The following is a 27,876-nucleotide window of genomic DNA, read 5'->3' as shown; positions in this document are numbered from 1 at the left end:
TACGAACTGTAGAAACTTGGTAAGGGAAGCAAAGGGACACAAGGAGAAATCTATGGCCCGCAGAGTTAAGGACAAGAAGGAGGAGTTGAAGTGTATTAGGACCAAAAGAATCCTGACAATGGTATTGGTCCATTACTAGATGGACATGGTAGAATTCACAATAAACATGCAGAAAAGGGAGAGGAGTTCTATAAATATTTCTGCTCTGTATTTGGTGGAAAACCCTGTGAACACAGTCTCCTCCTGTGGGGATAACACGCCTTCCATGCCACACCTCTCTCTGGATGGTTTGGCTTTACATGTAAAGCAGGGGAAAGGCTTAGCCACTGAATCCTTAGAAAGTACGACCCAGTCATTTCAGAGCATAAACCATGTCCCTGGCCATCATCGGCTTCCATTTAGCATGGCCAGGGCAAGTGACGGCATCATGGATCACATTTCCCAAGAAAACTTTCAGCACCCCGGAGGTTTCCTTGCAGGCCAGCCTAGAAAAAAACAGTACACCCCCACGATGAGCCAAACAACCAGCAGCCAGTTTGGTAATATCGGTTACTAGCGCAAAGCGCCTTCTGATGGTGTCTTGCACCCTCCGTTCGGAGTCCTTTACCACCTTTGCTTCATTCAGTCACGCTGCTACTACCCACAAACCAGTATCTCTAGAGAATGTTGAACAGAAGTTACTAAAGTCAGACATTTTAAAATCAGCAGGTCCAGATAACTTGCATCCAAGAGTTTGAAAAGAGCTGGCTGACGAGCTGGCTGCTGGACAGTTAATGCGGATTTTCTGTAAGTCCTGGAGCACTGGGGAAGTTCCAGAGGACTGGAAGAAAGCTCATATTGTGACAGGTTTTAAAAAGGGTAAATGGGACGAGCTGGGTAATTATAGGCCTGTCAGCCTGTCACCGTTCCTGGGCAAGAGAACGGAGCGGCTGACACAGGACTCAATTAATGCAGAACTAAAGGAGGATCATGGAATTAATCCCAGTCAATATGGGTTTGTAGAAAACATCCTGTCAAACTAACTTGATTTTTTGATGGGATTACAAGTTTGATGGACTCTTAATCTTAAATGAATCCACAAGCTCCATAGAATCTCTGGATAGTAATCCCAGGCTCTGATAAGAATATAACAGTAGGGATCTGTTATCGACCACCTGACCAGGACAGTCATAGTGACGATGAAATGCTAAGGGAGATTAGAGAGGCTATCAAAATAAAGAACTCAATAATAGTGGGGGATTTCAATTCTCCCCATATGGACTGGGCACAGGGCACCTCAGGACGAAATGCAGAGACAACATTTCTCGATCCTTTAAATGTCTGCTTCTTGGAGCAGCCGGTACAGGAACCCACCAGGGGAGAGGCAACTCTCGATCTCGTCCTGAGTGGATGCAGGATCTGGTCCAAGAGGTAACTATAACAGGACCACTTGGAAATAGTGACCATAATATAACAACATTTAACATTCCTGTGGTGGGGCGATCACCTCAACAGCCCAACACTGTGACATTTCAGAAAGCAGAACTATGCAAAAATGAGCAGGCTAGTTAAACAGAAATTAAAAGGTACAGTGACTAGAGTGAAATCCCTGCACGCTGCATGGACACTTTTCAAAGACATCATAATAGAGGCTCAACTTAAATGTATACCCCAAATTAAAAAACACAGTAAAAACTAAAAAAGAGCCACTGTGGCTTAACAACCATGTAAAAGAAGCAGTGAGAGATAAAAAGGCATCTTTTAAAAAGTGGAAGTCAAATCCTACTGAGGTAAATAGAAAGGAGCATAAACACTGCCAAATTAAGTGTAAAAATGTAATAAGAAAAGCTAAAAAGGAGTTTGAAGAACAGCTAGCCAAAAACTCAAAAGGTAACAACAAAATGTTTAAGTACACCAGAAGCAGGTAGCCTGCTAAACCACCAGTGGGGTCCTGGACTATCGAGATACAAAAGGAACACTTGAAGACGGTAAAGTCATCACAGAGAAATGAAATGAATTCTTTGCTTCAGTCTTCATAGCTGAGGATGTTAGGGAGATTCCCAAACCTGAGCTGTCCTTTATAGGTGACAAATCTGAGGAATTGTCACAGATTGAAGTGTCACTGGACGTTTTGGAATTAATTGATAAACTTAACAGTAACAAGTCACTGGGACCAGATGGCATGCACCCAAGAGTTCTGAAAGAACTCAAATGTGAAATTGCGAAACTATTAACTATGGTTTGTAACCTGTCCTTTAAATCAGCTTCTGCACCCAGTGACTGGAAGATAGCGAATGTAACGCCAATATTTAAGAAGGGCTCTAGAGGTGATCCGGGCAACTGCAGACAGGTAAGTCTAATGTCAGTACCTGGCAAATTAATTGAAACAATAGTGAAGAATAAAATTGTCAGACACAAAGAAGAACGTAAATTGTTGTGCAAAAGCCAACATGGTTTCTGTAAAGGGAGATCAGGTCTTACTGATCTATTAGAGTTCTTTGAGGGGGTCAACAAACATGTGGACGAGGGGGATCCAGTGGACATAGTGTACTTAGATTTCCAGAAAGCCTTTGACAAGGTCCCTCACCAAAGGCTCTTACGTAAATTAAGTTGTCATGGGATAAAAGGGAAGATCCTTTCATGGATTGAGAACTGGTTAAAAAACAGGGAACAAAGGGTAGGGATAAATGGTAAATTTTCAGAATGGAGAGGGGTAACTAGTGGTGGTCCCCAAGGGTCAGTCCTCGGTCCAATCCTATTCAACTTATTCATAAATGATCTGGAGAAAGGGGGAAACAGTGAGGTGCCAAAGTTTGCAGATGATCCTAAACTGCTCAAGGTAGTTAAGACCAAAGCAGACTGTGAAGAACTTCAAAAAGATCTCACAAATCTAAGTGATTGGGCAACAAAATGGCAAATGAAATTTAATGTGGATACATGTAAAGTAATGCACATTGGAAAAAATAACCCCCCAAGTATACATACAATATGATGGGAGCTAATTTAGCTACAACTAATTAGGAGAAAGATCTTGGAGTCATCATGGATAGTTCTCTGAAGACGTCCACGCAGTGTGCAGCAGCAGTCAAACAAGCGAACGGGATGTTAGGAATCATTAAAAAAGGGATAGAGAATAAGACGGAGAATATCTTATTGCCCTTATATAAATCCACGGTACGCCCACATCTTGAATACTGCGTACAGATGTGGTTCCCTCATCTCATAAAAGATATACTGGCATTAGAAAAGGTTCCGAGAAGGGTAACTAAAATGATCAGGGGTTTGGAACGGGTCCCATATGAGAAGAGATTAAAGAGGCTTGGACTTTTCAGCTTGGAAAAGAGGAGACTAAGGGGGGAGATGATAGAGATCTATAAACTCATGAGTGGTGTGGAGAAAGTGAATAAGGGAAAATTATTTACTTGTTCCCATAAGAACTAGGGGCCACCAAATGAAATTAATGGGCAGCAGGTTTCAAACAAATAAAAGGAAGTTCTTCTTCACCCAGCGCACAGTCAACCTGTGGAACTCCTTGCTTGAGGAGGTTGTGACGGCTAGGACTACGTGTCCCTACCCTCTGTTTGTCAGAGGGTGGAGATGGATTGCAGGAGAGAGATCACTGATCATTACCTGTTAGGTTCACTCCCTCTGGGGCACCTGGCATTGGCCACTGTCAGCAGACAGGATACTGGGCTGGATGGACCTTTGGTCTGACCCAGTCTGGCCGTTCTTATGGGCAATAGTGCTGATGTACAGACCTCTAAGATACATGACTTGGCCTTGCACAACATTTTCATTAACAGACTAGGATGCTATAGAGTTACCATGGCCCACATTAAATGGATTAAAAGCTGGCTCACTGATAGGTCTCACATGGAATTGCATGCAGGGAACCATCAGTGTTTCTGGTGGGGTCCTGCAGGGAGCGGTTCTTGGCCCTTCGCTAGTTAAAATTATCAGTGACCTGGAAGAAAACGAAATCACTGGAAGTCTGCAGATGACAAACATTGGGGCAGTAGCAAATAACGAGGAGAACAGGTCAGTGATACAGAGCAATCTGGATCGGTTGGCAAACTGGGCTCAAACAAACAATATACATTTTACTGCAGCTAAAGGTAAGTGTATCCACCTAGGAACAAAGAGTGTTGGCCGTACTCACAGGCTGGGGGGCTCTATCCTGGGAACAGGGCCTCTGAAAAAGATCTGGGGGTCCTGGTGGATAATCACTGAGCATAAGCTCTGTGACGAAGTGGGAATGTTCTTAATGTTTTCTCTGAATATTGTGTGGGTTCCTCAGTTTCCCCTATGCAGTTCTTAAGTCTCTAGGTGGGGGGATAAGGGGGTGTGATTGTGGCAGAGCCCTAGAGGGCCAGCGTGATGGTGTCTGCACAGAGAATGGCCGACACCTCTCTCCTGGCGACTGATGGCCTGGGCCCCTCCTCTGCAAAGGGGCCAACTGAAGGTGTTGGAGAACAAAGATCAGGTGGCCTCTTGGCTCAGGAAAGAGACAAAGGCCAGAGGAGGGGCTGGAGAGTTTCAGTTTGCAGCTGACTGGGGAAATAGAGGGAGGCCCAGATGGGGCTCTGGGCTCCCTGGCCCCAATATGGATCTGACTTAGGGGTCCTGTTTTCTGCACCTACAAGCTCTGGTTTAGATCATGTTCCTGTCGTCTCATAAACCTTCTGTTTTACTGGCTGGCTGAGAGTCACGTCTGACTGCGGAGTTGGGGAGCAGAACCCTCTGGCTGCCCCAGGACCCCACCTGGGCGGACTCACTGTGGGAAGCGCATGGAGGGGCAGAGGATGCTGAATGCTCGAAGGTCAGACTCAGGAAGGTCGAAGCTGTGGAAGCTTCTTGCCCTGGAGACAGTCTGCTCTGAGAGAGGAGGCTCCCCCAGAGTCCTGCCTGGCTTCTATGGAGCAGTTCAAGAGCATCGCTCGGGGACCCCGTGACAAGCTCCAAATAGGATGCTGTAGCCAAAAGGGCTAATGTGCTCCTGGGATGTATAAAGAGGAGAATCTGGAGGAGGAGCAGAGACGTGATTTTGCCTCAGTATTTGGCCCTGGTTTGACCGCCGCTGGGATCCTGGGTCCGGTTCTGGTGCCCACAATGCCAGGAGGATGTTGATAAATTGCAGAGGGCTGAGAGCAGAGACAGGAGATGATGAAAGGGTTGGAAACCTGCCTTGTAGTGACAGATGCAAGGAGCTCAGTCTGGTTAACTCCCCCACGAGCTGGGCCGGTGTGAGTGAGCCCAGTCTGTCAGTGCCGACACAGGAAAAAATATTGAATAACGGGCTCTTCAGTCTAGCAGAGGAAGGTCTAACATGATCCTGTGGCTGGAAATTCAAGCTAGACAAAATCAGAGGGGAAACAAGGGAGGGGAATTAACTGATGGGACAGTCTCCCCTCCCGGGGTTGTGGTGGATTCTCCATCCCTGGAACTTCAGAACTGAAGACTGGACGTTTTCCTAAAGGATCTGCTCTTGGCGATTGGAAGAGATGATCACAACGATCCCTTGTGGCCTTGGACTCTGACAGATGGCTGCCCCCATGATCCAGAGCACGAGTGTTTCTCCCGCCTGGCTGTGACATCCCCACAGGAGCTCGGCCCTGCAACAGCTAGTGCCAAGGGAAAAGCAGAGCAGAAGCCAGGATCCCATCCCCATGGCCTGCCTCGTGAGACCAAGGGAGGGGCAGGATCTGCTTTGGCCGGACATGGGGCAGCTGCTTCCTTGCCAGCATGCCAGCCTTGGGCGTGGTGGGGAAGCAGCATGCTAGGCCCTCCTGGGCTACGTGATGGGGGCTCCAGGCTCCTCCGTGGCCAGACCTCAGTCCCTTGCCTGGGGCAAGAGTGCAGTGGCCCAGTGCAGGCGTCCATCTTCCTTGGCCACGCCACAGTGTGAGCACGCTCTCCAGCCCACTCCTCGGCTTGCTGGCCGCGGCTGGATGTGGAGCTACTTGGGCAGTGCCCAGGACCCCGAAGGTGTGCCAGCGGGGCACGCTCCCCTGCCACAGGGCCACCCGTGCACTAGTTCGCAGGGCTCTCAGTCTCTTTTCTATCGGAGCTGGGTGGGGATCAGCCAAAGCCACAGGCCAAGAGCAAGACCCTGCAGCTCCTACGGACCCAGAGCTGCCCCTTGCCCCCATGGCAGGTCCTTGGAACCTGTACTGACCAGGCCTGAGACCCAGAGGGGCCAGTGCTGGGGCGGAGACTTGCCCCAGCCCTGCCTCTTCCTCCTCGTGAGGACAGAGGAACCATGGCTCAGCGCTGGGTCGGAATCCAGAAAGCCCTGGGCCAGTCGCCCCCTTAGAGGCTGGTGCAGCGTTCCTCGGCTGGCAGGGGACTCGAGGGCAGGGGTGTCCCTCACAGACTCCAGACAAGGGTCAGCACTTGAGCCCTGTGGCCTTGGCTGGCTGGGAGGGGGACACAAGCAGCAGCAGCAGGACACGGCCAGGCGCCCCGCAGGGTGCCTAGGCTGCCAAGAGCGCTGAAGGCCAAGCCCCAGCCCTGGCGAAGGAGCCACGCTGCAGTGCGGAGCTCAGGCTGCGAAGCCAGAAGAGGGCCAAGGGCACAGCCCGTCCCAGGCCAGAGCCTGCTGTGGGCAGAGCCCCCGCAAAGCTCCAGACGCGACAGCAGGGGCTGCGCACAGGCAGTCTGGGACGGGGGTGAGGCCAACAGTGGGCTCTACTCTGGGGCCGCGGTGCTGCATTTGCAGAAGGTGGGTGATGGCCAGGTCTTTGCCATTGCCTGCCGTAGGGGCCGTCTCACTCTACACCAGACTACTCGCCAGGGCTGCATCGGGTGGGGGCGCAGCGCACAAATCTGGACAGAACGCCATGCACCGAGAGCCATGCTGGGTGTCCCGCCTCCGTCCTGGGGCGCAGACCACTCTGCACATCCAAGTCCTCCTAGCTCAGCCCACAGCTCTGCTGATGTCCCTCGCTGCCAGCCCCAGCCCGGCACGTCCCTCTGCAGCGTTAGCAGGGCTTCTCTCCCACCCCAGCCCAGCACACACATGCTCGGAGCCCCAGTTCCCCACCTGCCTGGGCAAGCTCTGCCCTGGCGCTTGGCAGGCCCTGTTCTCAGTGGAGCTGCAGCGTAGGGCGGGGCTGGCTCTGCCATGCAGCTGTCAGGCTCACGCAGAGCGGGGGAGCGTTCGCCATAAGAAGTGGGGCCAGCGGGCTCCTGGCAGAGCCATGAGCATGAACTCCCAGCAGGCTGGGCAGCAGCATGGGCGCAGTCCCTGCCTCAGAGTAAGGAGCAGCTTGGCAGGGGCAGCCCAAGGATGGCTGAGCAGAGTGTGGCAGGCAGTGGCACGATTATGGCAGAGACGGGGGATCTGGTGCCAGTTCCCTTGGCCCCTGGTGAGTCATTTCCTGGCGCAGAGAAAGGAGATGGGCACCGCATGGGTGGAACAGCCCGGATTTATTAATACGGTCCATACAGTACACAACGGAGGGCCTTTTGCTGCCATCCTGGCAGGAACTCCCTACCCCGGGTCCAGCGCTGGGCATGCTTTCCCAAGGTCCCACCCCCAGGTCGCCGCAGAGAGACTGGCCCCACCTCCCACCAGCTCCTTTTGGACTCGGCTGAACTGTGGCAGATGCTGAGCCCACAGGGACTCCCGGCCGGCACTCAGGGGCGAGTGGAGGTGCGGGGTGGAGCAGGCAGGCCTGCTGCACACTGGGGACTATTAGTCACGACGCCACAGCCAGCAGGCTAATTGTCAGGGAGGCAGCCAAGTCCAGCAGGCATGAGCCCAAACAACTCTGCGTGTGACGGGGCCTGTGCCCATGTGAAGGTCTTGAGGCCAGCCTGCCAGCAACCTCCGGGCAGCACCACGCCTGGAGCCACGGGCACACAGGACCCAGCATGCCAGGAGCAGAGCCCATGGCTAGCAAGGTGGAGCGCTAGGCTCAGCGGGAGATCGCTCTGCAGTAGAGGGGACCCACGCAGGGAAGCCTTGCATCAGTCCCAGCCTCACTACTGCTTGGGCAAGGCCTGCCCGAGTCCGTGCGCACCATCTCCAGGGCTGGCAGCCCCAGCGGCGATCTGACCTCCCAGGCTAGGAGCATGTGCCAGGCCCAGCTGCGCTCCGCTGGTCCGCCATTCTGGCTGTTTGCACCCCAGAGCACCTGCTGCCGGAGGGCAGAGCAGCCTGGAGAGTTCCTGCTCCCCAGGAGCCGGACGGAGCCTGGCTGAGTACTCTGCAGAGCGGGATCCTGCAACGAAGGCTGCCCAGCGAGGTCTCCATGGTCGTGAGCAGGCCTGGGTGTCATGGCAGCAGGGCTCACTCCAGCACCTACCTGGCGAGGTGTCCCAATGCCCTCGGCACAGAGCAGCCCTCGCCAGGGCGGCTGGAACTGTTCAGGGCTGGACTAGCCACTGCCCCAGCGGAGCTCGGCTGCCCCCCAGTGCCTATCTTGAGCGGCTCTGGGAAATGAGGGGGTAGAAGACATTTAGGAAGAGTGCCACAATGGCTGCCATGGTGCCCAGCACAACGTATCGGAGGCAGCCTTCGTCAGGGTGCTGCCGGGCGGCCTGGCTCGCCTTCTGGCCATGGGGCCTGCAGGGAGTCCTGGCATGTCTCCTGCGAGCCTCGGGCTCCTCTTCGGCCTCCAGTTCCTGCCAGATCAGAGAAGCCTGCGATGTGGAAACCTGCGTCAGCACTTGGGGAGAACATACCCAGCAACCCGCCTCGCCATCCCCCACCGGGCGCAGCTTGGCCATCGAGCAGCCAGCAGCACCCCCCCGGCCACCAGTATTCGCAGCTGCCCCCGGCTCTTCACAGCCTGTGATCCGGGCAGGCAGCGGGCCCCGCACCTTCTCCCCTCCCTGGGTTCCAGCAGCAGGCAGAGACAGGCGCTAGGCAGGGTCAGCGTCTCAGTGGGCTCGGGGGTGGGCCGAGGAGCCAGGCCAGCGGCCAGTTGAGGCTGGCTTTGCAGGACGGCATCTCCCAGCGCCCAGCAGCGACTGAGTAATCCTAGAACAGCGGCTCCAGGAGCGCGGGGCACAGGCACCAGCCAATCACAGCCCAGATACAAGAGGATCAGTCAGATGACAGCCAGTCAGAGCCCAGCTTTTGCAGGTGGGAACCGAGAATCAGTCAGACGACAGCCAGTCACAGGAGGACTATTCCCAGGGATGGCCAACTGAAGCCACAGGAGAGCTTGGAGCAGCCAGTCACAGTTCAGTTTCTACAGGTATGTTTCACCGAGTGCCCAGGATGGCGGCGGTGACCCGGGGGAGCAGCCTGGTGCCTCCTGCTGCTTGCAGATGGGACTCCGAGCAGCCGTGTGCCGCCCCGCTGCAGGCAGCCAGGAAGCTGAGAGAGCAGGTGCCGGGGACCCCCTGCACGCCGCCCCAGCGGGCGCCTCACGCTGCTCCCCTGCCCTGCCTCCAGCTGGCGAGCGGTTCCCTAGCCGCCGATGATCCGCAAGTTCCTCTCCTTAGCCGCTGCTGTGCACACGGATCTGGGCCTGCTCAGCCCAGGGGCCGCGCAGCCAGCCTGACTCCCACCTGCGCTCCTGCAGCACCTGCTCCAGGCCCCGACCACGGAGGGGCAGCGGAGACCAGCGCTGACTGTGACAGCCCCTCGTGAGGAGCTGGTGTGAGCTAGGCCCAGCTGGGTGAGGAACCGGGCAAGGAGCCAGCCTGGCATGGGGTGTGCCGGGCGCCACGCCAAGCGGGTATCTGGAAAGCACCTCTCCAAGACCACGCAGGGCTGGGGAGCAGCAAGAGCAAGTGGCCAGCAGCCTGGCTGAGTGGCGCCATCTCCTGGCGTGGACGGAAGTGGTGCAGGCCGGCAGAGTCACACGGGGCCGGCGGGTCTCTGGGCAGTGCACAGGCCAAGAAGGGGAACCCGGGGCCATGCCTCCTGCTGCTAATGTGAAGAGCTGCAGCACTGGCTGCCCCTCCAGGGGCGCGTAACCCTGTCTCCCCAGCACTGCGCTAGGCAGGCTGGCTTCTCCCCGGGCTGCTTTCAGCCTTCCCTCCAGGCCCCTCCACCTCCCACCCTGCTGAGCCCTTTCCACAGCTGGCTCACCAGGGATTCAGGCTCCATAACTCTCACAGGGGCCTTCTGGGCTCCCCGCAGCACAGCCCTCAGGATGGAGGGGCCCTGCTGCCCCCTCGCCTGCCCCATCCCTTGGCTCTCCCCAGCTCCAGGCTTCGGGCCTCTCAGGATGCACCTTCACTTGTCCTGGACCCTTTGGACCATGGTGCCTGCAGACCAGCACCCACGGCTCTGTCCCAGCCTGTGGCTGCACCCCACATTCTCCCTCAAAGCCCGGCTTTCTTCACCACAGCCTCCCGAGGGGAGAGAGGCTGCCCGGAGTCTCCAGCTCGCACACAGGTACCCCGGCCAGGGGCAGTGCCCGAGCAGCTCCCTGCAGCTCTCACCTGACTGGCGGTTGCCTCGGCGGCGGAGGCCATGTCTGGCCGGTGCTCCGGGGGGCGCCCCTGCAGGGGTCTCTCCACGGGAGAGTTCCGCCGGCGGTAGAAGAGGACGTACGCGTATCTCGTCACCACCTGGCTCTCGTCCACCGTGGTCACCGTGCTGTCGTCAAAGAGCCGCCAGCCTGCGGGGAGAGGAGAGCGGGGTCAGCACACGGCCCGCACAGCCCCGGCCGGACAGGGTGCGGCCCGGCCTGGCTCCTCACCCACGTCGCTGCGCTGGCTGTTCTTGTCGCTGGGCAGCCGGGCGTAGGCCGTGTAGTGCCCGCCAATCATCCCGCCGTAGTGATTGATCACCGCATACAGGTCGTACATGGGCTGCTGCTGCTCCTCCTTCTGCCCAATGCAGAACTTGCTCAGGTCCAGGCTCCTGGGGAGACAAGGGAACCATGAGCTGCCGCTCCTGTCCCCGGCCCGGCCCCCACCCACCTCCGCCCGCCCCGGCTCCTGTCCCCGGCCCGGCCCGCCCGCCACCTCCGCCCGCCCCGGCTCCTGTCCCCGGCCCGGCCCCCACCCACCTCCGCCCGCCCCGGCTCCTGTCCCCGGCCCGGCCCGCCCGCCCCGGCTCCTGTCCCCGGCCCGGCCCGCCCGCCACCTCCACCCGCCCCGGCTCCTGTCCCCGGCCCGGCCCGCCCGCCACCTCCGCCCGCCCCGGCTCCTGTCCCCGGCCCGGCCCGCCCGCCCCCTCCGCCCGCCCCGGCTCCTGTCCCCGGCCCGGCCCGCCCGCCCCGGCTCCTGTCCCCGGCCCGCCCGCCACCTCCGCCCGCCCCGGCTCCTGTCCCCGGCCCGGCCTGCCCGCCACCTCCGCCCGCCCCGGCTCCTGTCCCCGGCCCGGCCCGCCCGCCCCGGCTCCTGTCCCCGCCCCCCACCTCCGCCCGCCCCGGCTCCTGTCCCCGGCCCGCCCCCCACCTCCGGCCGCCCCGGCTCCTGTCCACGGCCCGCCCCCCCACCTCCGGCCGCCCCGGCTCTCCTGTCCCTGTCCCCGGCCCACCCCCCCACCTCCGCCCGCCCCGGCTCTCCTGTCCCCGGCCCGGCCCGCCCCCCCACCTCCGCCCGCCCCCCCACCTCCGCCCGCCCCGGCCCGCCCCGGCTCCTGTCCCCAGCCCGCCCCCCACCTCCGGCCGCCCCGGCTCCTGTCCCCGGCCCGGCCCGCCCCCCACCTCCGCCCGCCCCGGCTCTCCTGTCCCCGGCCCGGCCCGGCCCGCCCCCCACCTCCGGCCGCCCCGGCTCTCCTGTCCCCGGCCCGCCCCCCACCTCCGGCCGCCCCGGCTCTCCTGTCCCCGGCCCGCCCCCCACCTCCGGCCGCCCCGGCTCCTGTCCCCGGCCCGGCCCGGCCCGCCCCCCACCTCCGCGCGCCCCGGCTCTCCTGTCCCCGGCCCGCCCCCCACCTCCACCCGCCCCGGCTCTCCTGTCCCCGGCCCGCCCCCCACCTCCACCCGCCCCGGCTCTCCTGTCCCCGGCCCGCCCCCCGGCTCCTGTCCCCGGCCCGCCCCCCACCTCCGGCCGCCCCGGCTCCTGTCCCCGGCCCGGCCCGCCCCCCCACCTCCAGCCGCCCCGGCTCCTGTCCCCGGCCCGCCCCGCCCCCCGGCTCTCCTGTCCCCGGCCCGGCCCGGCCCGCCCCCCCACCTCCGCGCGCCCCGGCTCCTGTCCCCGGCCCGCCCCCCACCTCCGCCCGCCCCGGCTCCCGTCCCCGGCCCGCCCCGGCTCCCACCTCTGGCCCGCCCCCCGGCCTGGCTCCTGCCTCCGGCTGTCCACCTGCCCCATGCTCGGCCTGGCCCCCAGCCTGCCCAAGCCTCAATGCTGCTGGGCAGGCGCGATCAGCCTGAGCCGGGGAAAGAGGCCCCGGGGCTGGGCGCGGCTGGCTCACCGGACCGGGAAGTCCACCATGTCGTTGATCTTGTCCCTCCAGATGAAGCTACGGAAGGAGAAGCGCTTGAGCTGGATGATGAGCACGTTGGGCAGGCGCCACAGCAAGAGCTGCTTGGAGGCCTCGCGATGCTGCTTGCACTCGGGGCAGTACCTGGGGGGCGCAGGGCTGGTTACCGCTGCAGGCTGGGCTCCCCCTGCCCCTCCCCAGAGGGCCCTAGGCGAGGGCCCAGGCTTCTCGGGGCCTGGAGGCTGCTGGGTGCCTCCCCCCAGCCCAGTGGCGCAGGCAGCCAGAGGCAGCCATGGGGCGGAGCAGCACAGCCCCACAGCATACGGTCACGGCCCTCCCCACCCTGCAGCCCGCCCACGGCTCAGAGCCCATCACCAGCCTCCCCCGGCCCCTCCTCACCATGCCTCCTCGGGCGCCAGCACTTCGGGCTTGGTGAAGAGGTTGAGGCACTGGCCCAGCGTGAAGTGGCCAGCCCTGGCTGCCTCGCTGGCCGAGCCCGGGTCCTCCACGCACTCCAGCTCCTTGGACTCCACCAGCACAAACTCCTTGAGGCGCTCGTTGTTCTTCCACACCAGCGCCAGGGAGCAGTCGTCCGTGAGCTCCAGCGGGGCATCGCCTGCAATGGCCAGGGGCTCAGACACCAGCCCCCCGGGCCCCGCCACCGGTCCCGGCCCAGGGCCCCCACCACCAGCCCCCCGGGCCCCGCCACCGGTCCCGGCCCAGGGCCCCCACCACCAGCCCCCCGGGCCCCGCCACTGGTCCTGGCCCAGGGCCCCCACCACCAGCCCCCCGGGCCCCGCCACCGGTCCCGGCCCTCGGCCCCCACCACCAACCCCCCGGGCCCCGCCACCGGTCCCGGCCCTCCGGGCCCCGCCATCAGTCCCGGCCCAGGGGCTCAGACACCAGCCCTCCAGGCCCCGCCGTCAATCCTGGCCAAGGGGCTCAGACACCAGCCCCCTGACACCCAGGTAGCCCCCCACATCATCACCCCAAGGTCCAGCCAGTGGCGGAGAAGGGGGAGAGCTGGCCTGGCATCAGGCTTTCCTCCCTCTGGCTGGAAATTGGCAATGGATGGCTGCTAGCCAGGGCTACCATTCCCCTCCCTGCAGCTGCCCCAGGGAAGGGAGGAGTGGCCAGCCCAGCTGGGGCTCCCAGTCAAACCCACGCAGTGTGGCTGTGCCCAGGACCCAGGCCTCTCTGCACAGGTGCCAGGGTGTGCATATGGAAATCCGCTCAGGCAGGGCATAACCTGCCCATTTGACACAGGAATAATGCGTGCCAGCCAGGAGAAGAACCAGCTCTGTGCTTCCTCCCCTGTGCATGGGCATCGAGCCTCTGCCCTGTGGAGGGGAGCTCCAGCCAGGGCAGCTGTTAGCCAGCCAACAGGCAGGGGTGAGAAATCTCCGGGGAGGTTCCCCAGCTGAACGGCCAGGCAACCTGAACTGCAGGGCCCCGAGGGCTGGATGGGCCAGGCTCACCTTTCTCCTCCAGCTTGTGTTCTCGGCTGGCTCCATCGATCTTGTTGATGTAGAACTGGGTGGCGTGGGCACTGAGCGCGTTGGGCACATGCTGGTATCCGGGGATGGCAGCTGGGGTCAGGCAAAGGCAGCCGCTCAGGGAGTGCTCAGCAGCAGGGCCCCCGCCTGGAGGGGAGCAGTTCTGCCACGCTCCGGGCCCCCACCCCGGAGGACTGTGGGTACCAAGTGCTCCCTCTGCCAGGGCAGATCACCACCATTCCCTGGTGGGCCAGGAGCTACCCCGCAGCAGCCGGGGGCAGGGGAGCTGGGATAGGAAGAGTTTCCCTTTGCTCCCAGGCTGTCCTGCAGCAGGGGCGAGTGACAGGTGGCTGGGACAGGCCTCCTCCAGCCCTCCTCCCTGGCTGGGCCGCAGCAGAGCAGCAGAATGGGAAGGCGAGGGGCTCTACTGCCCTACGAGTGCCCTGGGCAGCAGGAAGGGTTGCCATCCCCAGGGGCTGCCTGGAGAGCTCTGGGGCATCCCCTCACAGGGAGCTGGCGAGCTCGGGCACTGGAGAGGCGGGCAGGGAGGGGCTGGCAGGGCAGCTGAGCAGCCCTGGGGCTCTTACCTTCGGGCTTGGGGCCTCGCTCGTAGGACAGCTCCTTCTCCCAGCAGCCCTCGCCCGGCGCCTCCAGAGAGCGCTCAGAGCAGCCCAAATCTGAGCTGGGCACTGTGCTGGCGTCCCCCAGCTCAGGGTGCAGCTCCGAGGTGTGGGGGGGTAGCTGGGGCTCCTGCCGGTGGGGGGCCCGGTCCCCATCCCCTGACTCTGGGCTGGGGGTGGCAGTCGCACAGCTACTCCTTGCAGGCAGGTCCAGCTTCTCGGGGAGCAGGGGCTGCAGGCCAAGCTGGAAAGGAGGCTGGAACACGCTGACCGAGTACCTTGCAGGAGGGAAGAGCCGTCAGGCTGCGAAAGGCGACTACGAACAGAGCTGCAGCGCCCAGAAGCAGCTCCGCATGTCCCCATCACAGCCCACTCACAGCCCGCTCCAGGCCAAGCCCCTGTTCAGCCCCGCGAGTGGAATTCTGTCCTGTCGGAGACGGCGATGGCGGGGGCCACGGGCCAGGCCGCACCGACCCCCACGCTTTGGAGGCTGCAACTCCCCTCCCGCACCTCTCTGCCAGGGAGAGTTCAGTGACCGGCCTGGCTAATGGCAGCGCGGCCCGAGAACCTGGTGCAGAGGCGAGGTGGCAGCAGGCGTTACTGTGCAGGGAGCTGCCCAGCCAGTGCCCGCGCAGTGCCCACGGCCGCCCTTACCTCGCGTAGCCCTCCAGGAGCTGGGCCAGGCGGGAGTAGGTGAGGCGCGACTCTGGCACGCTGATGAGGAAGGGGAAGCCGATGTTCTCAGGGCGGCACAGGGCTTTGTGATCTGGCCAGTGCGTTTTCTGACACCCCCTGTAACATACAGCCCGCTGAGTCTCTCCCGGGCCCTCTCCACAGCCTGCCACTGCCCCAGACAAGCCAGCGCCCGCCCCCGCCCCTCTGGGCACATGCACCAACTCACACGTTGCAGTAGCCCACTCGGTAGCACCTAGTGCAGCGCTTCAGCTTCTCGTCCTCCGACTGCTGCTTCTTCTGGCAGGCTGCGCACTTGCTGATGGGGACGCTGGGCACCTGGGGACGCTGAGGGAGAAGGTGACCCAGTGGCGTGCTGCCACACAGGGGAAGGATCCTTGCAGCACCGTCACTGCGGAGCTGTGGGCCAGGGCGGTGACTGGCCCCAGCATACACTGCGGCCCCCACCCGCCCCTGGGGAATCACAGACTGGGAGGTGTCGTGCAGGGCTTCTCATGGCACAGGGTTTGGTGGCCTCAGAGTGTGGCTACCAACTCTTACTGGTGGCTGCTCTGACACGTTCCTAAAATACTTCATCAACTGTAGGAAACCAATCAATGTACACATACACGTGCCCAATTCATTTCTGTCGGGGGTTTTGCAGACTCGATAGTAAAAATAACACACAGCTGTCTCTATTCTTACTGGATCTGAACAGAACAGAAACACAAAAGCGGTGTTTGGCACATTCCTATCTTTTCTGTTGTTGTTCCTTTTGCCTTTTTGGTAAGAGGTGGTTGTCTGTACCACTATTTGAAAGTAAAGTTAAAAATGTGATGCTTGCATGTTTGTTCATATCACTTTCACAGCAAGCCCCGGGAGAAATGAAGCCCTGGATGAGGAGGTGAGGGGGTGGCAGCGGGGTCCAGAGGTGATGGGGGAGGCGGTGGGGGCTCGTGCCTGCAGCCCTGGTGCCTGGCATCCTACCACCCAGGGCTGAAGCCTGAGCCCCACAGCCCCGGGGAAGGTGGGGGGAAACTCTCCTTGCTCCTCCCTCCAGCTGGTTTCTTCTCAGAGGCTGCGGAGGACACCAACCCCAGCTGGCGGCCTCGGGGACGGGCTGCTGCTTTGTCTGTCCCCCCATCACTGCCCAGAAGAAAGGCCGCTGGTGGCCGCACTTGAGAAGCTGTGGTGCAGACTAGGAGCAGCCCTTGGGCTCACGGCAAGGTGCCAGCAAGCCCCATCTGCTGGGCAAGTGATCCCTTTGGCCTTGCCCTCCCAGCTGGCACTGCCCACAGCTGTCTGGTCACAAGCTCGGCCCTGCCTGTGGCTGAAGAGACCAGTCCCCCTCCAGCCTGCATACCTGCTGGACCTGCAGCACCATCACCCTCTCCTTGGCCAGCTCTGGGGACAGCACCTCGAAGCACAGGAGCAGGTCTGTGGGGGAGACCGTGTCCAGCGAGTGGGACGGCAGGAACATGCGGTGGAAGCGGTTCTTGATCACCTGCCGGGGAAGCAAGGGAGTGAGGCCCTGCGTGCAGGCTGCCTGGCCCACCTGCTGGCATACGGGCCGGCCCTCCCAACTCTGTGCCCAAGGCATGGCTTGGGGTGCTCTCCAGCGAGGAGCTGCCATAGGAGAGGGCCACCTGGCGTGACTCCGCAGTGCCACAGGACAACGCCCCACATGCAGCGGGGCAGCCCCAAGCTCTGCAGGGAAGGGGGACTGGACAGACGATGGCATCAGCGCAGCGAGGCACAAAGGGGTATGGTGCAGGCCTGTGGCTGAGCCCACAGCCGCTGTGCTCACCTCTGCCAGCCGCAGGTTCTCGGGCTTCACGCGCACGCTGTGGGCCACCGAGTCCAGCACCTCAGCAGCGCTGGAGTTCTCCTTGCTGGTGCTGACGAGGAACTGCCGTGGAGAGAGAGGGCCGTCAGCCAGGCCCCGCCCAGCCCCGCTCGCCGCCCAGCCAGGAGCCATGGCGCCTCGGTTAACGATGGGCTCCCAGAAAGGGCCCCGAGAGCGCCCCCAGCCATCCCAGCTGGCCAGGAGCGAAGCCACATGGTGGGAGGGCTGGTCTTACCTTGACAGGTTTCTTGTGCGGCTCCTTAGCAAAGTAATAGACAGTCAGCACTTTCTGCTTCTGGGGCAGGGGCACCGGCAGGTACAGGAAGGGGTCAAACGTGATTGATACCTGCAGTGCACAGGACAGAATAATCAGCCCGGGGCAGAGCTGCCGCAGAGGAGGGGCCCTGCGCTTGAAGGCTCAGATGGCAAGGGGTGGAGGAGCAGGCAGAGGCCCTGGGGTCAGATGAAGTGGTGACAACTGGGCACTGGGGCGGGAGGAGTGATGGCCAAGGAACCCAGTATCTCTGCTGGCAGGGCAGTGCGAGCCAGTGGGCTCCAGATGGCTCCAGATGGCTCCAGATGGCTGAGGGAGCGGGCACCGTGGCCGGCCCAGCGACCCTGCAGTGAGCAGGCTGTGCCCACCGCCCCACGGAGAGAAGGCTGCTCGCTGGGCCCTGGGCCCTACCTTGGCGCACACCGGGCACACCAGCTTGGACTTGTACTGGCCCTGAAAGAGGTCCACGATGAAGGAGTCGTTCCTCATCTTGTGCCGCTGCCAGGCCTCCTCTGCCACCACCTGACGGGAGGGGAGAGGTCAGTGTCCCGGCCCCACTGGCCAAGGCAGCGCCCGCCCCCTGAGCAACTGCACTCACCTCGTCGGGCCGCCCGTCCGAGTCCACCGTCTCCGTGTAGGGCTTGTTCTGGATGCGGTTCAGGTCCTCGTGCAGGCCATCGAGAAGGAAGGCCATGAACTCCTGGGCATCGTGCTGGGCGTAGCCCGTGAACTGGCTGGCCTTGCTGGCCACGATTGCCTGTGAGCAGGAATGGTCATGAGCGCAGACCCCTCAGCACCACCAGGCTGGCTTGAGCTGGCCAGCACCAGTTCTGCGCCTGGGCTCAGTGCTGCGGGCATGCCTGCCACAGGCCCCAGGACACAGCAGAGCAGTCCCGAGGAACCCAGCCCAGGGGCAGAGGGAAAGCCCAGCAGCAGCCCCAGCTAGCCGGGCATTCCTGGATCCTGAGATCCCCAGGCCAGCAGAGACCATTGTGATCCCCTAGTCTGGCCCCGTGCCCAGCACAGGGCAGAGACCTGCCGTCCAGTAACCGCTAGACCAGGGCTGTTAGCAAACACCAGCTCCCCACTGAACCATGGCCAGGGATGGAGAATCCTCCACGCCCCCAAGGAAACTGTTCTAATTCCCCTCCCTGTCCAAAATTGGCACCTGGACGTGTCTAGCATCAGCCTCCAGACCCAGGGTCGGGTACCCCTTCGCTGCCCCTCGCCCACGATTTGTTCCCAAAACGGCATGGACAGGCTGGGCTCCCTCACCCTGGCCTGGCTCGTGGGGGAGATAACCAGACTGAGCTCCTTGCCTCTGTCACAACAAGGCAGGTTTCCGACACTTTCATCATCTCTTGGCCCTGCTCTGTGCCATCTGCAATTTATCAACATCCTCCTGGCCTTGGGAGCGAAAGAACCAGACCCAGGATCCCAGCGGTGGTTGCAGAGGTAACAGAACCTCCCTCTACTCCTGCTCGAGGTTCCCTTATTTACACAGCCCAGGATTGCATTAGCTTCACTGACCACAGCGACACAATGGGTGCTCATATAAAGCTGATTATCCACCAGGACCCCAAGTCCTTTTAAGAGTCGCGGTTTCCCACGATAGAGCCCCCCCAACACTGCTCCCAGATGGCTACGTTTACGTTTAGTTGTATTAAAACACGTCGCTTACTTGCACCCAGTTTACCAAGCGACCCAGATTGCTCTGTATCACTGACCTGCCCTCTGCATGACTTATCACACCCCCAATTTTCAGGCCATCGGCAAACTTCATCAGTGATTATTTGATGTTTTCTTGCAGGTCACCGATAAAAACGTTAACTAGCGAAGGGCCAAGAACTGCTCCCAGTAGGACCTGACTGGGGAAACGCCCGCCCGATGACTCCCCAGTTACAAGACAGTTTGAGCCCTCTCAGTTAGCTGGCTTTTCAGCCATGTCATTTTATCGTGTTCTAAGCAGACTATCGTGCGGCCTTGCAGCATTCAACATCTATTACGTCAGCATGACAGCCTTCAGCAACCCACCTGCCCCCGCCTCCAAAAGGGAAACCCAGCTAGTCTGACAGTCCGCTTCCTGGGAGTCCAGCTGAACTGGCACTAATGACATGACCCCACCAGGCACGGGGGCTCCCCCCTCACCTTCAGCTTGGAGGGCTGGAAGGCGTGGTGCGTGCCCTTCCAGAGCGCCCGCAGGAGCACAGCAAAGCCGATGGCCAGGCGCCCCCCGTCCCCAGCGGGTTGGTGTAGTTGATCTCAGCCTCGAAGGAGCGATCTGCAGGAGACACGCAGGACAGAGTGAACCAGGTCCCTCGCAGCAGCACCCTAGCCCCAGGGGCAGAGCCACCGCCCCCTGCTCACCGTGGAAATAGTCCCGCAGCTCCCGCGTGTTGGACAGGGACTGGATGACGCTGTTCATGAAGCAGGTGTTCCCCAGATTCACCAGCCCCGTGAAGCCCGGCAGACACACCTTCTTCTTCTCCTCCTCCTCCTCGTCCTCCTCCACGCTCTCACTGCTCACCGGGCTGTGAGTCATGGGCGGCACCATGCACATTGGCTTCGGCTGCCAAGGCCGATGGGAGAGAGGGACAGGCATGAGTGGGGCCTCTGGCTGCAAGGAGCTCGGCTGGGGCAGGCCGGAGCAGCTGGGAGCTCCCCAAAGAGCCAGCGCCCCACCCCACCCCCACAGCGCCCCCTGCTGGGAGCTCCCCTCCAGCCAGCGCCCTGGCCTCAGTGCCTTGTGGGCAGGAACCATCCCTGCCCATGGGAGGTGCTGCCCCTTGCAGAGCAGAAGGTGCTGTGGGAGGGTCTGCAGGTGCCTGGCGCGGAGCACTCCCCATAGCACCGGCAGTGAGGGAGCTGAGTGCATCCCTCTGGCGTCTGGTCCCCGTCAATCTCGCCTGCTCACGCCATCGTGCAAGTGCTCACCGAGGGAACGTGCGGCTCCTGCTTCACTGTGACGTGCTCTGTGGCCGTCCGGGCCACGACACCCTCCAGGCCACCGTCCTCTGCTCTGGGCGTTTCCTTCTCCCCTGCCCGAGCCTCCTCCTTACTGGACAGGGGGTGCTGGTTGCTGCCCGGCTGGCTCTTATCCAGAGGGGTAGGGGCTGTTGGCATGGCAACCTTTGCACCACCCACTGCACCTTAAAAAGAGGGACAGGTGGGCCTGTGGTTAGCAGCAGTGTGGGCATGGGCGGAGTAGCTCACGCTCCCATCCCCAGTCACTGTCTGGCACTCCACGGCCCGCTGCAGGGCCCCCCTAGCTCCCTCGCCCCCCCAAAGCCAGCAGGCCCCCCGCGAGCTCCCCCCCGCCTGGCCCCCTCCCCCAAAGCTGGCAGGGCCCCCAGCCGCCCGAGTCCCCCAGGCCCCTACTGAAGCTCCCTCCCCCACCCCCAGCCTGCACTGTATGTGGGCAGCGTCTCCCCCCGGCCCGTGCAGAGATGGGAACTGAGCCCCTGCCCGTAGAGGTAAGGCGAGGGGAAGCCAAGGAGCAGACCTCGTGCAGCTGGTGCTTCCAGCCCCCCCCAGCGCTGGCTGTGGCGTTTCTTCAGGCAGATGTTGATGCGGGAGACAGTGAAGTTGTACGTGCACTGGTCCGGCTCAATGAGGTTCCTGGGAGCAGGACAGCAGCCTCAGGGCTGGGAGACACGAGCCAGGGCTACGCCATGGCCAGATCGCTGCGCTCCGATACAGCTGGGATCTTTGGCAGGGTAGGTGGTCGGCAGCGTGGGGGCGCTGTGGGCCGGGCCAGCCTCCTGCCAGCTCAGTGCCACCACTGACCCGCCCAGCCCCGAGTGGTGGAGTGATGGGGTCTGGTGTGTTGTCTCCAACATCGGTTAGGCTCTGCCTGCTCCCCCACTCCCCACCCTGTGGTGGGCTCTCTTCCTTGGGAGCACATGCCAGGCAGCTTGCACCTCGGCGGAGGGCAGCACATACCAGGGCAGTGAGCGCAGCCAGCCGGGCACTCTCAGGGCTCTGCGGCTCCTGTCTGCCCCGCTGGCCCAGCTGACGAGGGGATCTCGCAGGCCGTTGGTTTGGGTCAGCGCAGATGGAGCTGCCGTGTGCAGTGCCATCCGGGGCAAGTGCTCTCCACCCCTTGACGCCCAAAGGGGCATTGCTTGCACAAGGCTGGGGCAGTGGGGATGGAACCCAGGGGTCCCGTCCTCATTCTGTGCCTGGCTGGAGGAGAGCAGGAGCTGCCCAGGTGGGAGCGCCAGGATATTGAGGGGCCAGTGCCTGGTACCTGAGTTTCACCTGCCACCTGAATACCGTGTGGGGGCCGCAGCCAGGGTGCAGTCGCAGGAAGTTCATGTCACTGCAAGGAGAGGAGAAGGCAATCAGAGGGCACATGGCTGTGCCTGGGCACCGGGGAGCACCTGTGTGCTGCAGCCCCCGCAGGGCACAGCTGGGCCCGGTGCTCAGCAGTACCTGGTCCGAAACACCAGCGTGAAGTCCTGCTCCCGGAACAGCACCTTGGAGGTCTCCCTGTGGATCTCCTTCACGTAGATGTGCACCACCACCGAATCACTGCCCTTCTCGTACGAGTCGTTCTTCACCAAGGTCAGGCTCACCATGGGCTCTGGCTCTAGGACAGGACAAGACCAGGTGGGGGCGCGAGGTGGCTGTGCCCTGGGAGTCCCTCCCCACCAGCGTTGCAGGCAGACGGGCCCCAGGACTCAGAGGGGAGCCTGCCAGGCTGGGAGCTCCCAGGCTGCAGGAGACAGCTCTGTGGGCTGCTCTGGCCCCAGGCCCCTGTTTGCAGGATGGCAGCACCCCCCTCAGGGAGCCAGGCGCCCTTGGTTCCCAGGCCACTGGCCAGCAAGGAAACAGAGCAGGCTCCTGATAACAGGAGGGGCCCGGGGAGCTGCCACCTAGCGCTCTGGTTCCCTTCCCCTCGGCACTTACCATCAGCTGCTGCTTCCAGGGCAACATCCTCTTTGGACCAGTCTCTCTTCTCAGCGTCTCTGCCCAGCGGAGGGGAGGCAGGGGCCTGGACAGCCTCGGGGCCCTCTCCAAGGGCTGGAAGGCACTGGGAGGTGGCCGGCTGCAGGGGTCTCTTCTCAAGGCAGGGCGCCATGTGATGGGGGAAGCTCTCTGAAGGGGCAGCGAGTAGCTGCATCCCCACAAGCACGGGCTCCGTCTGCAGCACTTCGGTCTTTTCATGCAGAGGGTGAAGGTGAGACATGGAGGGTCCCCCTGAACTTGGGCCGGCCCCCGTCCAGCCATAGCTCTGGTCTATGGCCCTGAATAGCCACGCTACCAGTTCGGCCCCAGCCACTGCCAAGCAAGGGGAGCCCCCTCTGTTCCCACCTGCCCTGCCCCACCCCCGCCCCGCACTCACTCTGCACTGCAGGAGTGACGGGTTTCCTGGGGCACAGGAGGGGCCCTGGGGTGTGCCCCAGGGCTCCTACCCACACAACTGCCAAGGGGCAGAGCGCCGCGCCAGGAGCGGGGGAGGAAGAGCTCTGCTCCTGCTGGGCAGGCACCTTCCCTCTGCCCAGAGACCAGAGCCAGGCAGCCACTGGGCTCTGGAGTTCCTTGGCTCCAGGGTGTGAGCCTGGCAAGCCAGCCAGCTGTCCGGGGCCAAGAGATTGCTGGGATCTAGCCTGCTGGGAGCCATGATGCCCAGCCCCTTCACAGCCCCCGCCCCAGGGCGCCCACCTCAGCCCGGACAGAGAACCCGAGCCGGGGCTCAAGCGAGCAGCCTAACATCCCGAGTCTGTGGCAGGCCAGGCCTCCCACTTCCATCCTCCTGCTGCCATGGAGCCATGCCCCAGCCCAGCGGGGAGCACCACTGGGAGCCTGCCACCCCCAAGAAAATGAGGGGTTCCAGATCCTCGGGAGAGGGGATGGGGCAGGACAACACCTGTGAGGGGGGCAGCAGGCTCCCCAATGCCCCCACTTACCTTCACCAGAGGCGGGGTCAGGTCCGTGGCAGCATCGCTGTGGGCTGCTTGGCTGTTCTGCCGGCTGCCCCCTCTCCCACTGGGCTCCTTGCCAGGCTCCAAGCCCCCAGCAACCTTGGCATTTGGCTCCTCCTCCATCAGAGCCACCTTGAGGTACCCGGACCGCCTGGTGCTGGGCCAGCTCTGCAGCCCAGGGCTGGCCGGGCTCTTCCCTTCTGGGGCCTCACCCCTCCCTAGAGCTCGCTTCGAGTTAGGGAACTCCCGTTTGCTCCTTGCTTGCTCCTCGGGGGCAGTCTGTGCGGGCGGGGGCTGTTCCTTCCCGTTCTCCTGGCTCACGGCCCCCTTGGCTAGCTCCTTGGATCCGTCCTTTTGCTTCTTCTGGGAAAGGTAATGGGGCCCGCTGGGACAGCTGCACAGCCAGGGCACTGGGCCAAATGGGGCCCTCCCCTGGCCATGGACACGAACCTGCACCAGCCTTGCTGCTTGCGGGCTCAGGGGCACTGCCAGCACCATGCCATCGGCAGAGGCATGGCCAGCTTCCCACCAGCCAGGCCCTCCGTCCGCAGGACACACAGAGACGCCCGCGGTGCCCACCCTCCCCTCCCAGCCCAGGGGAGCTCAGCCGGGCCTCTCCATCCAGTGGGTCACACCGAGACGCCCATGGTGATCAACCACCCCTCCCAGCCCAGGGGAGCTCAGCAGGGCTGCTGCCCAGGCAAGGCAGCTCACAGAGCTGGGGGCGAAGGGTGAGCTCAGCTCCCTCTCCCCTCATCTCCAGTGGGCCCTGCGGCAGGTTCACAGGCCTAGAGAGGTGCGTGGCCAGAGTCTGCAGCAGCCTTACCAGGAGCGAAGCCCAGGTGTGCAGGGGGATCTTCTTCTGAAGCACCAGCTGCAGGAAGTTGCCCTTCTTGCCCTGGACTTTGCTGCAGGAGCTCTCGATCTCCCCATAGAACTCGCCACTCCACTGGCGGCCATCTGTGGGCACAAACAGGGACCTCACAGCTGGGGTGGGCACAGGCAGGCGCTGCTGCAGGCTATGGGGCTCTGCTCCGTGGGGCCTAGTCCCTCCAAAGAGGGCTCTGGACAGAGCTCGGGCCTTCAGCGCCTCCTGCCGGGGACTCTGCCAAAGGTGCTGCAGCAGCGAGCCGGCTCCCCTTTGCCGCTGGCCGGCCCAACACGGCCTTTGCAGAGGGGCTGAGTGGCTCTCAGCCATCGCCAACCCCATCTCCGCATCACCCCGCCCCGTCGCCTGCTCCCGCACAGCCCTGCCAGCGTAAGCCCCGGGGAGGGATTCTGCCACTGCTGCGTAGGGGGGCGAATCCCAGCGACTGCTGCACACCATCTCCCGAGAGTGCCGTACGCCTCCTGCGCCCACGCTCTGCAGCGTGCTTCCCTCCTCTCCTCCCCTGCCTACGCGGGGCCTGCAGCTCACCTGCTGCTAGGCAAAGCACCACTTCTTCCCTTCGGGATCACACCCCACATCCTCTGCCCCCGGGCAGCTCCCCGGCAGAGCCACCTCAGCCCTCACTGCTCAGCCACGCATGGGTTACTTGCTGCTTCCTCTCTGGCTGGGGACGCCTGCCTCCTGGGACCACACAGGGATGGGCCCCCAGACCAACTCAAGGTTTCAGCTCTTGATTTGGGACTAGCCTCCATGTTCTGTCATCTCCTGTGCAGAGGGGGCATCCCCGACAGGCTGGGCAGGTACCAGGAGCGATGTCTCCATTATGCCCTGAACCAACCCGCGAGCAGCCTCTCCCATTGGCGCCCTGGAGCTAGCTGTTCCCAGCGAGGTCAGTGGATCTTGGGCAGGCCAGACGGTGTCTGTACCTGGGGCGGGGTCTGCAGGAAGCACAGAGTATGTGGCCAGTGCAGAGGAGCCCAGCTCCACGCACTGCTCTGGGTTACCTATGCTATCGAGTGCTTTCTTCTCCCCCCGCCCCTTTGCCCTGCATGGCACTGTGCTCTGGTCAGTGGAGGACACGGCCAAGCACAGCCATGTGAGCCAGGGACGGGGCATCCCGCTCACCGGGAGCTGCTGTGTCTTTCTCCAGGCGCTGGCCATGATCCTGCCTGGAGCGGCTGGCTGCTGCCAGCTCTGCAGCTGTTACCTGGCAGCCTGACTATGCAGTTGGTGTCTGTGAACGCAGCATCCACCTCCTCCACCTTCAGGGGCCCGCTGCCCAAGTTCAGCTTCACAATGACCTCGTCAGCGTTCTGCTTCCAGTCCAGCAGCAGGTCTGCAACAACAGAGGGACAGCGTCACTCACCTGCCCAGGAAACCCCAGGGGGCCGGCAGCACTGAGCTGCCAGCTCTGTGGCTGGGGGAGCACAATCCCAGACCCAATGGCAGCTCTGGGTCTGGGGAGCAAAGAGGCACTCAGCACACTCCAGAAAGGGGTTAATGGGAGCCCATGGGGAAGGGGGCGAGTACGGGCGCAGCTGGGAAGCCCCACGGGCACAGAGCCAGGCAGAATCGTTATCGCCCCCCACACACAGCGCCCCAAGATGCCAGAGCACCTGGAAGGGAGGAGGGGCTCTCCCCATGTGAGCTGCTCCGTTCCCGCTCCATAATGGAGCGGAGCCCAGGCGGGCTCGCACTGCAGCTGGAGGTCGCTGTTTCCCTTCGCTGAGCAGCCGGATTGGCAATCCCAGGCAGGCGAATGCCAGCAGCCCACCACTATCTCCCCAGGAGGGCCGGGCCAGGGGGCTGTGCTGGAGAGAGTGGTACAGCAGGACTCTCGCCGTCCAGTCAGGTCTGTCCCGGATCCTGCAGGCTCCGTGCGGGGCTATAGCCTGGCACCTGCCAGACCCGTGGCCAGCCATAGCCTGTCACAGCTTAGCCAGGCCTGCTGGTGTCCCCCCTGCCACGGGAGCCCAGTTAAAGCAGCACACTGGGCCCATACAGCTCAGGGCTGGGAGATGGGATCCCCCAGCCTGCCTAGAAAGGGGCAAGAGGACTGCCTGCAGCGAGCCAGCACACAGGGCCATGCTTGGGGGCTCGCCGACCCTTGCCCTGCTGCTAAGCCTGGCCAGGAGAACGCAGAGCGAGGCAGCACTGGAGCAGTACCTGCGAGGGCAGGGACCTGACCTCTCTGACCACGGCCACGCAGGGGGGTTAGCACGCACCCGCCAGCCCCTCTCCTGAGCTCTGAGCCACGGCCACGCAGGGGACTAGCACACACCCGCCCACCCCTCTCCTGAGCTCTGAGCCACGGCCACGCAGGGGGGTTAGCACACACCCGTTAGCCCCTCTCCTGAGCTCTGAGCCACGGCCACGCAGGGGGGTTAGCACACACCCGCCAGCCCCTCTCCTGAGCTCTGAGCCACGGCCACGCAGGGGGGTTAGCACACACCCGTTAGCCCCTCTCCTGAGCTCTGAGCCACGGCCACGCAGGAGGGTTAGCATGCACCCGCCAGCCCCTCTCCTGAGCTCTGAGCCACGGCCACGCAGGGGGTTAGCACACACCCGCCAGCCCCTCTCCTGAGCTTTGAGCCACGGCCACGCAGGGGACTAGCACACACCCGCCAGCCCCTCTCCTGAGCTCTGAGCCATGGCCACGCAGGGGACTAGCACACACCCGCCAGCCCCTCTCCTGAGCTCTGAGCCACGGCCACACAGGGGGTTAGCACACACCCGCCAGCCCCTCTCCTGAGCTCTGAGCCACGGCCACGCAGGGGACTAGCACACACCTGCCAGCCCCCCTCCTGAGGTCTGAGCCACGGCCACGCAGGGGGGCTAGCACACACCCGCCAGCCCCTCTCCTGAGCTCTGAGCCACGGCCACGCAGGGGACTAGCACACACCCGTCAGCCCCTCTCTTGCTGGGGGAGGCAGCGGGGAGCAGAGACGCACACAGGATCAGTCTGCAGCTCGGACACTGGTACCAGGGCTGACCCACGAACACCACAGAGCCCCACTCCAGCGCAGGCTCCCCCGCGCTCCTAGCCAGCCCTCTTGGCTCTCTCCCTCCACAGTGGGTGGCACGACGGGTGGCACCCTGGCGCTGCCTGGCCCAGCAAACCAAGGTGCAGCCTAGCTCAGGCACGTCTGCACTGGAGGTGGAGGGGACAGAGCGGTCCTAGCTCGGACTGCCCCAGCATGCTGAAGTGAGCAGGGGAGGCGCAAGGGGCGAGCTGCATGGAATACAATGTCTGAAGCTGTAGGACATTCTCAGGGTGGCCAGTGCCATGCTCGCTCGGCACTAGTGCAGGTTGTTCTCCTTGAGTGGAGCCCTGCACGGAAAGGAGGCTATGCCCATGCCCCTCTCCTAGCTCGCCGCCTTCACCTGCTGGCCTACACTGACCACATCCGAGACCGACTACGTGCTAGGAGCTATGTTCATCCAGCATCCCACGGGCAGGTCACAATGCCAGGCCGAGCTGCCTTCCCACCTGCCCACTGCCTTCGGGTACACCTCAGCCAGCAAGGGGCGGGGCTCCCTGAGCCTGACCCCGGGTAACGCAAGCCAGGCTAGCGGCTCTCAAACTTTCCAAGCTACAGTCTCCTTTAAGGGGTCTGATTTGTCTTACAAACCCCCAAGTCACACCTCACTTTAAAAAGACGTGCTTACAAAATCAGAGACAAAAACACAAGTGTCACAGCACACTAGTCCAGTACTGAACAATTGCTGACTTTCTCATTTTTGCCAGATAATTATAGAATAAATCAACTGAAATATATTGTCCTTACGTCTCAGTGTACAGTAGATAAAGCAGTATAAACAAGTCATTGTCTGTATGA

The 27,876-nt window shown here is 62.2% G+C and overlaps 1 protein-coding gene across 1 annotated transcript in view; it reads right to left on the bottom strand.

The window, feature by feature from the left end:
- Positions 1–7,390: 7,390 nt before the first annotated feature.
- USP19 (ubiquitin specific peptidase 19) overlaps positions 7,391–27,876 on the bottom strand; it is a 38,234-nt gene continuing 17,748 nt past the window's right edge. The window contains 25 exon segments of the mRNA XM_073350848.1: positions 7,391–8,625; positions 10,384–10,562; positions 10,644–10,807; positions 12,305–12,457; positions 12,713–12,929; positions 13,792–13,902; positions 14,397–14,707; positions 15,084–15,221; positions 15,331–15,449; positions 16,465–16,605; positions 16,909–17,010; positions 17,183–17,293; positions 17,633–17,743; positions 17,820–17,978; positions 19,370–19,458; positions 19,461–19,502; positions 19,589–19,790; positions 20,156–20,370; positions 20,724–20,839; positions 21,471–21,542; positions 21,656–21,812; positions 22,133–22,382; positions 23,134–23,511; positions 23,975–24,108; positions 25,245–25,373. Of these exon segments, the coding sequence (XP_073206949.1) occupies positions 8,401–8,625; positions 10,384–10,562; positions 10,644–10,807; positions 12,305–12,457; positions 12,713–12,929; positions 13,792–13,902; positions 14,397–14,707; positions 15,084–15,221; positions 15,331–15,449; positions 16,465–16,605; positions 16,909–17,010; positions 17,183–17,293; positions 17,633–17,743; positions 17,820–17,978; positions 19,370–19,458; positions 19,461–19,502; positions 19,589–19,790; positions 20,156–20,370; positions 20,724–20,839; positions 21,471–21,542; positions 21,656–21,812; positions 22,133–22,382; positions 23,134–23,511; positions 23,975–24,108; positions 25,245–25,373 (4,025 nt within the window). The 3' untranslated portion in view covers positions 7,391–8,400.

The sequence above is a fragment of the Lepidochelys kempii genome, chromosome 7 (assembly GCF_965140265.1).
Source record: "Lepidochelys kempii isolate rLepKem1 chromosome 7, rLepKem1.hap2, whole genome shotgun sequence".
Classification (NCBI taxonomy): domain Eukaryota; kingdom Metazoa; phylum Chordata; order Testudines; family Cheloniidae; genus Lepidochelys; species Lepidochelys kempii.
Note: the sequence above shows the minus strand (reverse complement) of the source record. Positions and strands in the feature narration are given on the sequence as shown.